General features: G+C 34.3%; 1 protein-coding gene across 13 annotated transcripts in view; it reads left to right on the top strand.

The window, feature by feature from the left end:
• Positions 1 to 15,775, top strand: part of MARCHF7 (membrane associated ring-CH-type finger 7) — a 90,163-nt gene that overhangs the window by 13,504 nt on the left and 60,884 nt on the right. For 12 of the 13 annotated variants that reach the window (XR_011650881.1, XR_008426166.1, XR_008426167.1 and 9 more), the window contains 2 exons: positions 3,648 to 3,812; positions 13,824 to 14,019. Coding sequence is in view for 8 of the 13 variants with exons in the window: in XM_045187381.2 (XP_045043316.1) it covers positions 3,660 to 3,812; positions 13,824 to 14,019 (349 nt within the window). In the remaining 5 variants the exon portion in view is untranslated. Of the gene's footprint in view, positions 1 to 3,647; positions 3,813 to 9,187; positions 9,357 to 13,823; positions 14,020 to 15,775 lie in introns of those variants that run through there. The other variant, XM_053918717.2, reaches the window with a different exon arrangement.

Below are 15,775 nucleotides of genomic sequence, written 5' to 3' on the forward strand. Positions count from 1 at the left end.
AGGACATGCTCTTCATTTAGCTTCCTGTGGTTTTTGTGATTTTTTTTTTTTTTTGTAAAGATCTTGCATGCCTGAAAATGTATCCTATTCTCCATCTCACACTTAGCTGTCAGATTGGAACTCAGTGCTAAACATTTTTCTCAGCATTAGTTATTGTGTCATTGTCTTAAAAGTTTTTAAAGGTGTGATTAAGATGCTATTCTGATAACTTTTGTATGTGACCTGCTTTTTCACTCTCTTATTTCTGGTGTTCTCAAATTTCAAGATGATAACCTATGCTTAGTGTTGGACTCTTTTCATTGATCTGCTGAGTACTCTTGAATCCTCTCTGAAGATTTGTATCCTTTAATCCTAGAAAGGTTATTTTATTTCTTTGGTAATGTTTTTCTTTATTTTCTTTCTTTCCTCATTCTCTAACCATAATATAGTCAAATTTATAGTGAAATTGATAACTCCCATTGACCGTTCTATTTTTAAGGTACATTTTCCACTTCAGGAAGGTTTACTCAGTTTGCTTCTAAGCCTTATGTCTATTATTACAGTGTATCTTATTTTCTTAAAGTATGTTACATTTTGAATATCCATAAGCTTGTCATTATACTTCTAGTGCTTTCTCAAGCTTCCTATTACGTGAATGAATGTCTTAATCATTTGAGGATGATAATTAGCTCCTTTCCTCACATTTTCTCTAACCTTTTTTGTTGTCGATTTCTTTGGTGTCTTTCATATTGGAGGCCTTCCTTGGATGTTTAATGATCCTTGATGTTTGCCTATTAGAGAGACGCTCTAAAAAAAATGGATTGGAAGAAACTCTTGGTTACTAGTGGACTTGGTTTTGGGGTAGGATGATCAAGTGATGACAAGATTGTTTTGTAATTAGGAACATTCCAAATGTTGATATCCAGAAATCTTATCTCTGGTGTTTTATTTGGTGATCCAAGAGGAAAATCCCTTAGTGTTTGAACAGTATTGTAGAAACAAAGCCAGGAAAGCATCTTTGGGTCTCAACATTGAGCACAGTATATATATTTTCCTTTTATTCCTTATACTTAACTCCCACATATTTAAGGAAAATGATTGCCTGTGAAATCCTTATTTCCAGAGAATAAATACCCTAATTTTGGAAGAATGGAGCTAGGGGAAATATCTGGGGGTTTACTACTCCAGCTACAGATTTTAATTCAGCAACTAGATTTTCAACCATTTTTATGGTACTTTGTGCCTTCAGGTCTTGATTCTTTCTAGTTCCACCTCTTTCTGAATGCCTAGGGTATAGTTTAATTTTCTCTGCTGAATTCTCTTACTTTGGATTTTCCAAATATACATTGAAATCTCATGCCTTCTATGGTCCCCTTCCAGTTATTTTCATGGTTAAAGCTTTGGATTAATTTACTGTCATTTTATAGAGATTTTGGAAAGGGGGGCCAAAATAGATGCATAAGGATAACTTGTCATGTGTAACTAGAAATTCAAAACTGACCTTTTTTCTGAGTGTCTTTTTTTTTTAATTTAGTTATATCTCATAGTATAACTTTTACTCTGGTTTCTCATTAGCTACATGGTCTTAGCTGAATGGTTTTAATTGATACTCAATTTGTGTTATATCTTTTGTGTTTGTTATATGTCTCCTACTGCAATATAGACCATATGTTTTGTTAGTTTTTTGCCCTCTTCATCCTCTTTCCTGTTTTCCTGATACCATGCTTGAGTGTTTTAATAAAGCAGGTAAGTGAGGTGCATCCATACTCCCTTAATTTCAGTCTACTTCCACAAAAATAAGGGAATAATTCTTGACCTTGAAAGTTGATAACTGGGAAAAGTTGAAGAGATTATTGTGATTTTTTTTTTTCATTTGATACTTGCTTTTGTCCTCATTTCCTCTCTCAATTATTGAGGCCTCTTTGTAAGTCCTTTTGCCAGGATACTTAAATGTTGTTGTTCTTTTAATTTCTAAAAGTGATCTTAATAGCAGTACTGTTGTAGTAGCCTAAAACTGGAAACAATCTAGTGTCCATCCACAGTAGAATGGGCAAATAAATTGTGTGTATTGATACAATGGAATACTATAGAAACCAATTCAAGTGAACTTAACAACTGCATGAAACAACAAAATCACACAAATACAATGTTGAGCAAATGAAACCAGACAAAAAAGTACGTACTGTACGATTTCATGTACATATAGTTAAAAATCAGGTGTAGCTATGCTATCTTTTAGAATAGGTTTAGAGGAATGTTTTAATGAAGAAAACTTAGAAATTATTTTCACTTTGAGAAGGGGAGATAGGCAAATGAATTGACGCAGTCACCGGCAAGCAGTGTCCGCAGCATTGTGGCTGAGAGAGACAAATTCACTTGGACTGCCACTCTCTCAAGGGGAGAGCTCCCCAACCCTTGCCTTGACAGGCTTTTATTGGCTTAATTTGCATAGGAATAATACAGGGTGTATATGGAAAGCTCATCAGTCATTGTCAGGCAGTAATAATCAAATAGATAACATTCAGAGAACTCTGAGGGCTTATTTGGAGTCAGGGTCAGATAGCTAAAGGGCCGTCAAACTTTGGGGAAACAAACTCATTTCATACTTGGGCCCTTATCATTTAAATCGAGGGTATAAACAAAGCAGGTTTCACTGGATTTTATGCATTCTTTCTCAGACCTGATCGCCTTGGGGAACCTGCCCTTTCCAGCACAGGGCCACACCCACCTCCTGCATTGTTTCAGGCTTAAGTCAGGGAGGGGAAGTAAGGCAGCCAAGAGATTAGGAGACTTCTTGCAGACAGAATGAGGACTCAGGCCTTGTCAAAGCTGAGGGGCAAGGGTCCATCACCCCCTTTCTCCATAGCCCCCCAAGTCCTTCCCTGAGGGCCCCCTCGAGACCATGCCTGTCTTAGGTCATACCTCCCTTGAGGAATGTACCCGTCATTGGCTAACTGGTCATGCACTGAGGGCCAGACAGGGTGAAGTAAAGTGGGCAGAGGCAGTACTCCTGCCAAGGAGATAAGCTTTGTCTCCTTAGTGGTTTTGGGTCTCAAGGTCTCTCACTCAGCCTTAGCCATGAAGGGTTACAGTCTCTGAAACCAGACAGGGCAGTTCCCAACAATGAATGATAGCATAAGGTAGTATGGTGTTTTAATAAAAGTATGTATAAAGTTGAGGCACACAAAGAAAAGTCCTGTTTTAAGACCATGACTAGGAATTGAATGGGGAATGTGCAAGGGATGTGAGAGCATTTTGTGTTAAGGGGTATGCAAATAGTAGAATATAGCTAATGTTTATGGAGCAACACATTGAGTGTTGAACACCAATAATAAGAATAGCAAGGTAATTAAGGGCAAATTCATGTAGGATTTTATATGGAGACCAAATTGATTAAGGAAAAGAGCCCAGGCTTTGGAAACAACAAACCTCAGTTCCTCATCTCAGTTTTATTAAGTGTGATTCATTTTATGGACACTAGGGAACCTTTGATAGACTTTATATTTCTGCCTTGTAGAAGAGGGGTGATGATAGCCTTATAATTCACTATGCCAGATGTAGTTAATTTGCATCCGTGATTCTTGATTGGAGCTGATGATTGAAGAGGATAAAGACTAAAACGTTTGAATGTTTTCCCAAAGTCCGTTAATCAAAATTTGATTTCACAGGAAATCTTAAGAATGGAGTCTAAACCTTCAAGGATTCCAAGAAGAATTTCTGTTCAACCTCCTAGCTCTCTAAGTGCTAGGATGATGTCTGGAAGCAGAGAAAGTAGTTTAAATGATACCTATCCCTCAAGAGACTCTTCATTTAGACTGGATCCTGAATATCAGGTAACACCTTAATTTGGAATATACTGATAGTCTCTTTTTCAGAATTGTTGGGGCCACGTGTGTCTTTTGGATTTTAGGTTAAGTAGTATCGTACGTTTATAACATGTTCAGCAGAATTTGAGGCATCAAAACATACTTTTATGTCTGCGACAAAATGAATTATTGTTCATGCCAAGTAGCAAAACTTAATGTTTTCAAACTTCTTGGACTTCAGAATTATGAATGGGGAATTATAAAAAATGATCATACTGGGTTGGCCAAACAGTTTAATTTTTCCTGTATGATGGCACTAGTAGTGCTTAGTTGTCTTCAAAACAATATTATTAGATTGTATTGTCACAGTTGTCTTATCAGCATGCACTTAAAAACATAAACTTATGAAAATTGGTGAATTTTTGTGCAGCCATTTTTAATATTGAAGATGAAAGAAAATAAACATTTTCAGTCTATTATGCTTTATTATTTCAAGAAGGGTAAAAACGCAACTGAAACTCAAAGAAGGTTTGTGTATATGGAAAAGGTGCTGTGACGGATCAAACATGTCCAAAGTGGTTTGCAAAGTTTCTTGATACTATTGATGTTTTGGCCAAATAATTCTTTGCTTGGCTGTATTATGCATTGGAAGAATTAATAGCACCCTGGCTTCTACCCACTAGAAGCCAATAGTGGGAGATAGCTGACACACTCAAAATATCCAAATCAATAAAGTTATTGGTGAAAATGAAAAATATGTCTTGTATTTTACATACAGACTTTTTGGCCAACCCAGTAGTTTCCAAAGACTTGGAAATCTTTTTACTTAAAAACATAAGTATCAATTTAAGTATAAATTTAACTAAGTTAATAACTTAACTAAGTTTGACTTTGTCAAAAGATGAAAAATTGCATCATTTTTCTTAAACATTACATTCATTTATCTGACTTTTCTTTGAGAGTATACAAAGAAGTGGTGGAATAACAATTGTTAAGTGGTTTGTGTGTTTTGTTTTGACAATATGATAACTAAATATTTTGCTTTTAGATAAATTTGGAGATTTTTTTAGTGGTTAGTAATGACTGCACTGATTGATAATCTACATAATGCTATACAAGCTATTCTTAATGATTTTCTGTAAGACTGACAGTACTTTGGTTTTTGAAAAGGCTTATTAGTGTTATAACACAATAGCTGTAACATAAAACTGTAAATCTCACAAGGCACCATTTGTAGGATTAGTGCAATTTATTTTGTCTTTCAAGTTTAAATTTATTGCATTATTGGCTGAAAAGATAATTAAGTCACCTGTGGCTTACTAAAGTTTGAAGTTTAGTTAACTGACTCTTAAGAGAATCATTCTGGCACTGGCCTGGTTGCTTAGTTTAGATAGAGCATTGTCCCGATACGCTACGGTGTCAGGTTTGACCCTGGTCAGGGCACATAGAAGAATCAACCAATGAATGCATAGCTAAGTGGAACAACAAATTGATGTCTCTCTCTCTCTTACAAATCAATAAATAAAAAAATTTCATAAAACAACAAAAAGAATCCTTTAGTGAAAATTTCTGTCTTAAGTATTTATGTATCTATATATCATGTAACATAGTATATGACAAAACCATTTAAAAATATTTTTGCACATTAAGCATTTTATAAAATATTCAGAGGAAGACTGAACTAAAAATAATTTCTCAAAAATGTCAGTATCTGCCTACATGCTCATAAGCTTTATATGAACTGTTTACTTGGTCTCATTTTCATGTTTGTTGGTATTGTGCTTTTCTTTCTTTTTCTTTTGCTAGATAAGAGTATGCTTGCCAGAGGTACGGAATCCTATCTCTTGTATTCTGTAGAAATGTTGTGGGTTAAATGATGTGACCTATTAAGAGCACGGAATTGGGCGTTTACCTATGTTTATAGAATTTTTAATTCTATAAATTTTTCATACCACTTATTTTGAGGAACACAATTCTCTAAAACCAGTCTATACATCCTGGATTGGAGTATCGTTCCACTAATAGCTCTGTGAACCGGGGCAAGTTACTTTATATCTTATTTTCTATAATACTTAGTAAATTGGATTGTTAGAATTAAATAAATTAATAAGCTAAATGAGAATAGTGCCTGCCACGTGATGTGATATATAAAGAAAACCCTAAAGATGCCACCAAAATCCATTAAAACTAATAAACGAATTCAGTAAAGTTGAAGAATACAAAAATTAGTTGCATTTCTATATGCTGATGAATCACTGTCAGAAAGAAAAATGAAGAAAAAGTCCATTTACAACTGCATGAAAAAGAATAAAATACTTAGGAATTAATTTAACCGAGGAGGTGAAAACTGTAAAGTATTGATTAAAAAATTGAAGACACAAATAAATGCAAAGCTATTTGATGCTCATGGACTGGAAGAATTACTTTTGTTATAGTGGCCATACTATCCAAAGTAATTCATAGATTTAATGCAGTCCCTATCAAAGCACCAATGACATTTTTTTATATAAATAGAAGAAACAATCATAAAATTTGTGTAGAACCACAAAAGACCCCCCCCCAAAGCCATCTTGAAAAAGAACAACAAAGCTGGGGGCATCATGCTCCCTGATTTCAAATTATATTACAGAGCTATAGTAATTAAAACTGTGGTAGTGGCGGAAAAGCAGACACATACTTAGATCAGTGGAATCGAATAGAGAACTCAGAAATAAACCTATACATGTATCTCATGTATATATATATCTCATATATATAGTCAGCTAATTCATTACAAATGTTTAAGAAAGGACGGATTTTTCAATAACTGGTTTTGTAAAAAATTTTTTTACAAGTTATATAGTTTATAAGTTATAAGTTAGAAATAAATACTGTATTTTGCTGTGTAAATGCACTCCCATGTGTAGTGCACACCCACATTTTTGGCCCAAACTTTCAGGGGGAAAAATACTTCATTTTAATTTTTTACTTATTTATATTTAGAAACAAAACCGATTATTGTATTCCAGGGTATTATTTTGCATATAGATACCATTATTGCTTTTTAGAGTTACACTTTTAGTGCATAAATAAGCATACAAGCATAAATAAAAGAATTAAAAACATAGATATGGAATTAATACTACCCTTGTATAATGTGCACCCTTATCTTTTTCTCAAAAATTTGGGCAAAAAAAGTACACATTATACACAGCAAAATATGGTACCATACAATCTTACTTGTATGTGGAATTTTAAAAAAGAAACCCAAATTTGAAGATACAGATAACAGATTGGTGGTTGCCAGAGGTGGGGGTTGGGGGTTGGGGGTATAAGCCAGGGCAAAATGGGTAAAAGAGGTTAAAATTTACAAACATTTAGTGAATAAGCCTTGGGGATATAATGTATGACATGGAGACTATAGTTGATACTGTATTGTATGTTTGAAGGGTTGTAATAGAGAAGGTCTCAAGTTTTCTACACATGAAAAAAATTTATAGCTATGTGGTTGTGGATATTAACTAGATTTATTGCAGTTATCATTTTATGATATGTATATATACATCAAATCATTGTTTACCTGAAAAAGAGTGGTGAGAGGGGGCATCCTTGCCTTGTACCTGATCTTAGCAGGGAAGTTTCAAGTTTCTAACTGTTAAGAATGGTATATGTTTTTTCTAGATATTATCAAGTTAATGAAGTTAGCCTTTTTCTAGTTTGCTGAGAGTTTTTATCATAAAAGGGGTGTTGGATTTTATCAAATGCCTTTGCTCCAACTAATGATGGAATCATAAGGTTTTCTTTCTTTTTTTGTTTTTAGGTTTTATTTCTTTTTTTGTTTTTAGGGAGGGAGGGAGAAAGAAGGGGAGAGAAATATCAATGTGTGGTTGCCTCTCTCACTCCCCCTACTGGAGACCTGGCCCACAACCCCGGCATGTGCCCTGACTGGGAGTGAAACCTGTGACGCTTTGGTTCACAGGCTGGTACTCAGTCCACTGAGCCACACCAACCAGTGCAAGGTTTTATTTCAGTAGCTTACTGATGTGATAATATTACACTGATTTTTGAATGTGGAACCAGACTTACATAACTTGATTAAATTCCACTTGGTCATGGTATATTATTCATTTTATACTTTTTTGGATCTCATTTGCAAATACTTGGTTGGGGAGTTTTACATGTGTTTTCATGAGAGGTACTGGCTTGAAGTTTGTTTTTTCTTACATATTTTTCTGGTTTTGTTATTAGGGTAATGCTGGCCTCATAGAATGAGTTAGGAAATACTTTCCCAGCTTCTGTCCTCTGAAAGAGTTTGTAGATAATTGATATAATTTCTTCCTTAAATGTTTGGGTGGCTCAGTTGGTTGGAGCATTGTCCCATACGCCAAAAGGTTGTAGGTGCAATTCCTGGTCAGGGCACATACCTAGGTTGAGGGTTTGATCTTCGTTGGAGCGCGTATGAGAGACAACTAATCTATGTCTCCCTTTTTCTCTTTTCCCTCCCCACCTTTTTCTCTCTCTCAAATCAGTGAATATATCCTCAGGTGAGGGTTAAAAAAATGTTTGTAGAATTCACCAGTGAACCCAGGTTGACCTGGTGGTTTCTGTTGTGGAAACTTACTAATTATTGATTCAGCTTATGAGTTGTAAGAGTTTTTTAAATTTTATGTGTTCTAGATACAAGTTCTTTATAAGGTGAATTATTTTCTCACTAAGGATCTTTCAAAAAAAATTTTTATTGATCTCAGAGATAGAGAGAAACATCAATTTGTTGTACTAATTTATGCATTCATTGGTTGATTCATGTATGTGCTCTAAGCAGGGATCAAAGCCACAACCTTGGCATATCAGGATGATGGTCTAACCAACTGAGCTACCTGACCAGGGCGAGGGTCTTTTTCACTGAACTATTTGAAAAGTATTTGTCTTGGGAATATTTTTTTAAAGTCAATTTAGAAATAGTTTTCTGAACGCAAATACTGATTTATATAATGCTAACAGCAAATGATGAATGATTTAATTGACTATCCTTCCAGGAAACCTTGTTGGAAGGGTAACTTAAGGAAGTACTGTGAAGATACAAATGAATAAATGAAATGAGAAGTGGATGCCTGCTAATTATAGAAAGTTTGGAAAATTCCCTTCCATCCATTGTGCATACATTTATAGTCATTAAGTTTTCAGACTTTTCATATAGGATTTCTCATATACAGTGTAGTAGTTTGGCTATTTTGTGCTACATAGGCCTCCTCTCATTGAGTTATAATATACATAACACAATTCACATTTCTTATCCTAGACAGCCTTTTGAATTGAAGTAACTTATGAAAAAGGTTTACCCCAGGAGCTTATTTCTGTGTAGAGATTGGAATTTATTTATTTACCTTTTTAAAGATTTTATTTATTTATTTTTAGAGAGAGGAGAAGGGGGGGAGAAAGAGAGGAAGAGAAACATCACTGTGTGGTTGCCTCTTGCGTGTCCCCAACTACGGACCTGGCCCACAACCCAGGCATGTGCTCCAACTGGAAATCAAACCAGCCGCCCTTTGGTTTACAGGACCATGCTCAATCCACTGAGCTACACCAGCCAGGGTGAGACTGGAATTTAATGAAAATAAGAAAGAACTTCATGAAACATGAATTGAAATTGAATAATTATCAACTTCTTAGTTTCTTCTAAATGTTCATAATCTGAAGGTGGAAAATGAAAAAAGATTTATTGGACTCATGAATTTAAAGTAATTTTTGTGTCAGGACACCATAAAGAGTGAAAGACAATGAATTCTTACATCATAATAATAAGACAGCCCACTTTCAAGTGGCAGAGGACCTTAGTAGACCTTTGTCCAAAGATGTACAAATGGCCAAGAATCACATTAAAAGGTGTTTAACACCATCAGCCATTAGGGAAATGCAGATGTACAGTAGTACCATGTTATATACCCTTTGGAATGGTAAAACATAGAAAAGACAGTAACCTTGGCCTAAGTGCCTTCTTAGAAACCCCTGTGCCATGAGAACCAAATGGGGAAGAAGCAAATGTGCAGGCTGAAGCGCAAAAGAAGATGAGACAAAGGTCCAAGTAAATTACTAGCTTGTGTTCCTATGGAAGACGCAGGAGCAGAAATAGGGAAACCAGAGGCCAAGGTCACTGGTACTAATCATTGAGCTGCATGCCTGCTCTCTAGAACTTCTCAATGGATCTAGAACATAGATTGCTATCTGATTAAAGCAACCACCTTTTGAGAGAGCCACCTTGCTCGCACCAAAAACAGTACCTTTTGGTCCTTTGTTCTGGACATGTGGCATTCTGGACTAGTTCTGTTCTCAGTTGTGGCTAAATGTAACGTGTACAATAAGCCATCTCTTCTGCTGTCTTATGTGAAGAAAAAAAATGAAAAGCAAAACAAAAAGAAAACTGGTTGGCCAGGTTGTGAAGAAATTGGAATTCTTCTACATTGCTCATGGGACTGTAAACTGGTACAGCCACTTTGGAAAGAGTTTAATAATTCTTCCAAAAATTACACTCTTAGTTAATATATGGCCCATCACTTAGATCCAAGAAAATTAGAAACGTGTCTACACAAATCTTGAATATGAGTGTTTATAGCAATATTACTTATGGTAAGACAAAAACAATCCAAAAGCTACTTAAATTTCTTTTAATCGAGTATAGCTAGTATACAACATTAGGTTCAGGTATATAACAGTGATTTGACCTTTATATACCTCTTGATGTGATCAAGACAGTAAATCTAGTAATCATCCGTCACCATGCAAATCACAGTATCGACTGTATTCTACTTCACCTTATCCACCTACTGCTATACCACCACCCCTTCCCCTTTGGCAACCATCAGTGTGATCTGTTTCTATGAGTCTGGTTTGTACATGTGTTTTAGATTTCACATACAAGTCATTTGCTATTTGTCTGTGACTTACTACACTTAGCATAATACCCTCTAGGTGCATCCATGTTGTCACAAATGGCAAATTTCATTCTTTTTTATGGCTGAGTAATACTCCAAGGTATACTACATTTTTTTCCATTCATCTATTGGTGGACACCTAGGTTGCTTCCATATCTTGGCTACTGTAAGTAATGCTGCATCGAATGTAAGGGTGCCTGCATCTCTTTGAATTTGTATTGTTTTCTTCAGATAAATATTTAGAAGTGGAATTGCTGGATTGTATGGCAGTTCTATTTTTTCATTTTTGAGGAACTTCCATACTGTTTTCCATAGTGGCTCTACTAATTTACAACCCCACCAATAGTGCACAAGAGTTCCCCTTTCTCATCCTCATCAACACTTGTTATTTGTTGACGTTTTTAGTAATAGCCATTCTGACACGTGTAAAGTGTTATGTCATTGTGGTTTTCACTTGGATTTCCCTGATGATTAGTGATCTTGAGCATTTTTTCATGTCTTTACATATGTCTTTAGCTATGTATACCTATTCAGAGAAATGTCTCTTCATGCCCTCTGTTCATTTAAAAACTAAGCATTCATTGTCTGCAACGTAGTATACTTTGGAGACAGACTCACATCCTGATTTTATTTGGCCACCAATAATTCTAGACAGTGGAATAGATAGTATATTGTTAAATGAATCTCATAGTTTAATTGATAAAAGAATTCAGAAGTCTGAGAAAAATTAATTGCTTTGCTTCAGACAGGATATTTGCACAGCAGACAAATTTGATTAGTAGAAACCCAGGAAACGTGTGATTTTGAATTTAAGCCAGCAGAAAAAGTTATTTTACCTTTCCATATACTGATATTAACATGGATTTTTGTCTCTGTTGTAACATGTATAGGCTCCATAGGCTACCTTTTAGAGTTGTGAGTCATGAAAATTGTTTCCTGAGTAGTGAGTGTGCCTTTATCTCACCAGTAGCTAGTGCTGGAAACTGGCATGATTTTGGACTTTCTGTTAATTTCTCACATTGTCTCTAAATTTGAATTTTTATCTTTTATAATTGTTCTCTGTTCCCATTACTTTTGTGATAAGAACTTATTTCTATTTCAGTGGCTTCATTAATTGATTTTTCTACTTTCTGTCCATCTTACCTTTTTCATCTCCCACAATGTTCTAAGGATCTTTCTAAGAAGTTGATGTGATGATATTTCCCCCTTGAGTTGTTTCCAAAATCATATTTGCAAAGAGCTATTAAGTAACAATTTGTTTAGTCCATGTAAAGTGAGAAAATAAGGACAAGTTATGGATTTTTGTACAAGTAAAACATACATTAAAAGTCTGTTTTATTCTGTCATATTCTTCATGTTTGGGAGGTACATAAAATGTCCTTTTAAAAAAATTGGGGATAAGATTTAGACAGTATTTGCTATTTTAGATTTCCTTGTCAAAAATGGCCACTTTCTAAATTTTAAATAAAAACACTTTTTATTTTGTTCTTTGATATCTAAAGGGGTTAAGTCACCGGCATGCAGGATAATTTTACTAATACCCTGATAATGGCACATAAGATGGTTCTATTTTAAAATACCTAATGAATTTCACCTCTTTTGCTAACTCAGTTTATTGATTGGGGACTCTGGAGTAATCGGTACAGAAGGCTGTGAGACCACGTTTGTGCTAAGCTAAGAATGCCACACTCAATTAGCAAAATAGTCTCTGGGCAACAGATAGATAAAATCCTGATGTAGCCTGTTCCTGCTTTTTCAGCTTTGTATCTTCTGCTTTTCCATATATGTGCAGTTTATACTGTAGAATTCCCTGAATGTATACAGTGTGCTTCCAATAATTGAAGCATAATAGAAGATCAAGTAATCTGTAATGCTTTAGAAAATTCACAGGATAGAGGGATTTATACATCTTTTTGTGTTGTCTACAATCTCTTTCCTCATTTGCCTACAGGTGAACTCTCATATTTTGTGAATTCTCTCCTGCTTTCTTCAGGCATAGTTAGACTCTTGATTTTCTGTCACAATACCTCCTATTGTAGCCTTATTTATATTATAATTATTTATTGTTGTGTTATGTTTATCATGTGAATAATACATTAACATAGATTGAATTTACAACTCATATTGCATTTTTAACTTTCTGTTGTCAAGAAATAACACTTAAAAGAACATTGAAAAAAGAAAACATTGTTTTTCTTTAATATTCTTTAATAGAATAAACTGTTTACCCATGCATGTTAAAATTATTATAAAATATCTAATGAAGGAAAATTTTTTTTTAAATTTGTATTGTTATTCAGTTACAGTTGTATGCCTTTTCTCCCCATCCCTCCACCCCACCCCAGAAGGAAAATTTCTTATAAAATAAAAGGACAATTTCATTGTGGTTGAAATACTATGTTCTTATTTAAACCTATATTTTTAAGGAGACAAACGAATCTCCCTTTTATGTATGCATTATATTGGGCATTCTGCCTAATCAATGAATGAATTAAAAAGTAAAATAGTTCATATACTTTGTGAGTGACTTTTGTGTTTTGTGTTTTATTTTGTGTATGTATATTTATATGTTAATAGAGAAAGCATCGAGCTAAGTGTTTTAAAATACATACTTATTTTATCTGTTTTTGTTTCACTGATGAAGGAATTCCAGATATTAAGATATTTTTAAAAACATAATGTTTATAGTGTTGTATGACCATAGTCTTAAGAATGAGCATTAGAAACAGGATAAATTTTTTTTTACTTGAGAAGAGTGTTCACAGTTTATATATTAGTGCCTTTCTTGGCATTCTGTCCATCTTTCAACAGGAAATAGGTTACTCTGAAGGTTGAAATATTAAACCGGGAGTTGGGGAATGAGTAAAATTTTTGCTCTTAAGTATTTTCTAATGAGATGATTATATATAGTTCCATAGAATAATTAATCTAAATCAGATTTATTATGCAACAAAGTACAATTACAGTATAAAATAAAGGGACAAATGGGCAGAAGGGAACAAAGATTATGAAAAACCTACATGGTAGAAAAGATTTGGTACTTGGGATTGTATTTGAATATTGTAAATTAAATTTGATAATGAATGCAAGCATTTTGTTGTTCCTTTAAATTTTTTTTTTTAACTTACAGTCTACATCTGCATCATCATCTGCATCTCCATTTCAATCCACGTGGTATAGTGAATCTGAGATAACTCAGGGAGCACGCTCAAGATCACAAAACCAGCAACGGGATCATGATTCAAAAAGGCCTAAACTTTCCTGTACAAACTGTGTATCTACCTCAGCTGGGAGGAATGTTGGACATGGTTTAAATTCAGTGTCAGGTAAGAATTAAATTTATGTAAGAGTTACTTCACATGCGTTTTGGACGAAAGCCCTTTTCCCAAGATGAGGTATGTTAAGCAGATAGAGCAAACATAAGACAAAGGGGTCAGAAATGTAGTAGTTTCCAACATCTTACCATAAGTTAGTGCTGGAACTGAAATCATCTCTTGAAATTTTCTAAATTTGGTACAAATGCTTTACACAAACAAGATATTAACAGCTTTACTTAGAATAGCTACAAATATATGGTGATCAAATTGGTAAAAGTGACATGTATCTGCTAGTTGTTATAGGAGGTAAATTTTTTTAAATTGTTACTAGGGAAGCCAGTTTTTATGAGGTAGGCAAAAAACATTTTCAGAGCCTATCTTTTAGAAGTGAGAAACATTGCAGTATATATTTATTTTCAGAAAACGCAGAAATTCTTTATTTAAAAACAGTTATTGGAATTCTATTATTCTATACTAGGAATTAGAAAGCCATGATTCTAGCCCTCTTATTGGATGTGTGGCATTGAACAAAACACTTAACCATTCTGGGATTTAGATGGCTTATCCAGAAAGCTTTATGATTGGTATTTTGTACTCACACACACATTTGTTGCACAAATTGAACAGATTTTTTGTTGAGAAGGCAGGAGGCTCCCTCTTCCTTATACTCCTTTTCAAATGAAACAAACCAATGCTTAAAATAGTTTTAAGTGAGACAGAACTTCAGATGACACAATTGGAAATAAAATTCTTGAAATGCATATGTATGACCAATTGACTTTAGTGTCAGACAAACACCACTATGCAGAGTTTTGTTCCCCGCTGCTCTGTGAAGTTATACCATTAAAAACCCTGGGTCATTTTCTTTAATGAACATTGTTAAGGCTCTTGGGACTACAAGAGGAAGAACCAAAATTTCAAGGTAAATAGTAAGGGGGCGAAAGTTTTGAGACTTAATTTTTAATTTTTTTTTAATGAAATTATATCTAACAAAATTTCAATTACAATTGCAATGATGCATTAATTCTTAGAATAGGAATGAACCAGTTGTTGTGGCAGTGATATTTCTGAGTGATAGTATTATATAACCTACCATAGCTTCTATTACAAGATGGCTTTGATTTTTTATTTTGATTTTGGATGTTTTCCAATATAACTTGCATTGACTTAGTGAAGTTCTGCATCTTTGGCAAGTTTTGAAGTTTTTGTTCTCTACTCATTGGGTTGGCTAAAAAGTTCATTTAGTTTTTTTCTATACAATGGCTATAGTAGCGCATAGTTGTCTTTAACTTAATTTAAAACAGTTTTGTTAGATTGTATTGTCACAGCTGTCATATCAGTGTTCATTTAAAAAAACATCAAAAATGGTGAATTTTGGTACAGCCATTTTAATACTGAAGATGAAACTAAATATGCAACATTTTTCAGTATATTATGCTTTATTATTCAAAAAGGGTAAGGCAACTAAACACAAAAGATGATTTGTGCAGTGTATTGAGAAGGGGCTGTGACTGATCAAATAAATGTGTCAGAAGTGGTTTGCAAAGTTTCTTGGTACTGTTGACATTTTGTCCAAATAATTCTTTGCTGTGGGACTGTCTTATGCATTGAAAGATGTTTAGCAGCACCCCTAGCCTCTACCCACTAGAAGCCGAAAGTGGGAGATAGCTGACATATTCAGAATATCCAAATCAATAAAGTTATTGGCGAAAATGAAAACTGTATCTTTTATTTTACAGGAAAAACCATATGGACTTTTTGGCCA

Source organism: Desmodus rotundus, chromosome 2 (assembly GCF_022682495.2).
Source record: "Desmodus rotundus isolate HL8 chromosome 2, HLdesRot8A.1, whole genome shotgun sequence".
Classification (NCBI taxonomy): Eukaryota; Metazoa; Chordata; class Mammalia; order Chiroptera; family Phyllostomidae; genus Desmodus; species Desmodus rotundus.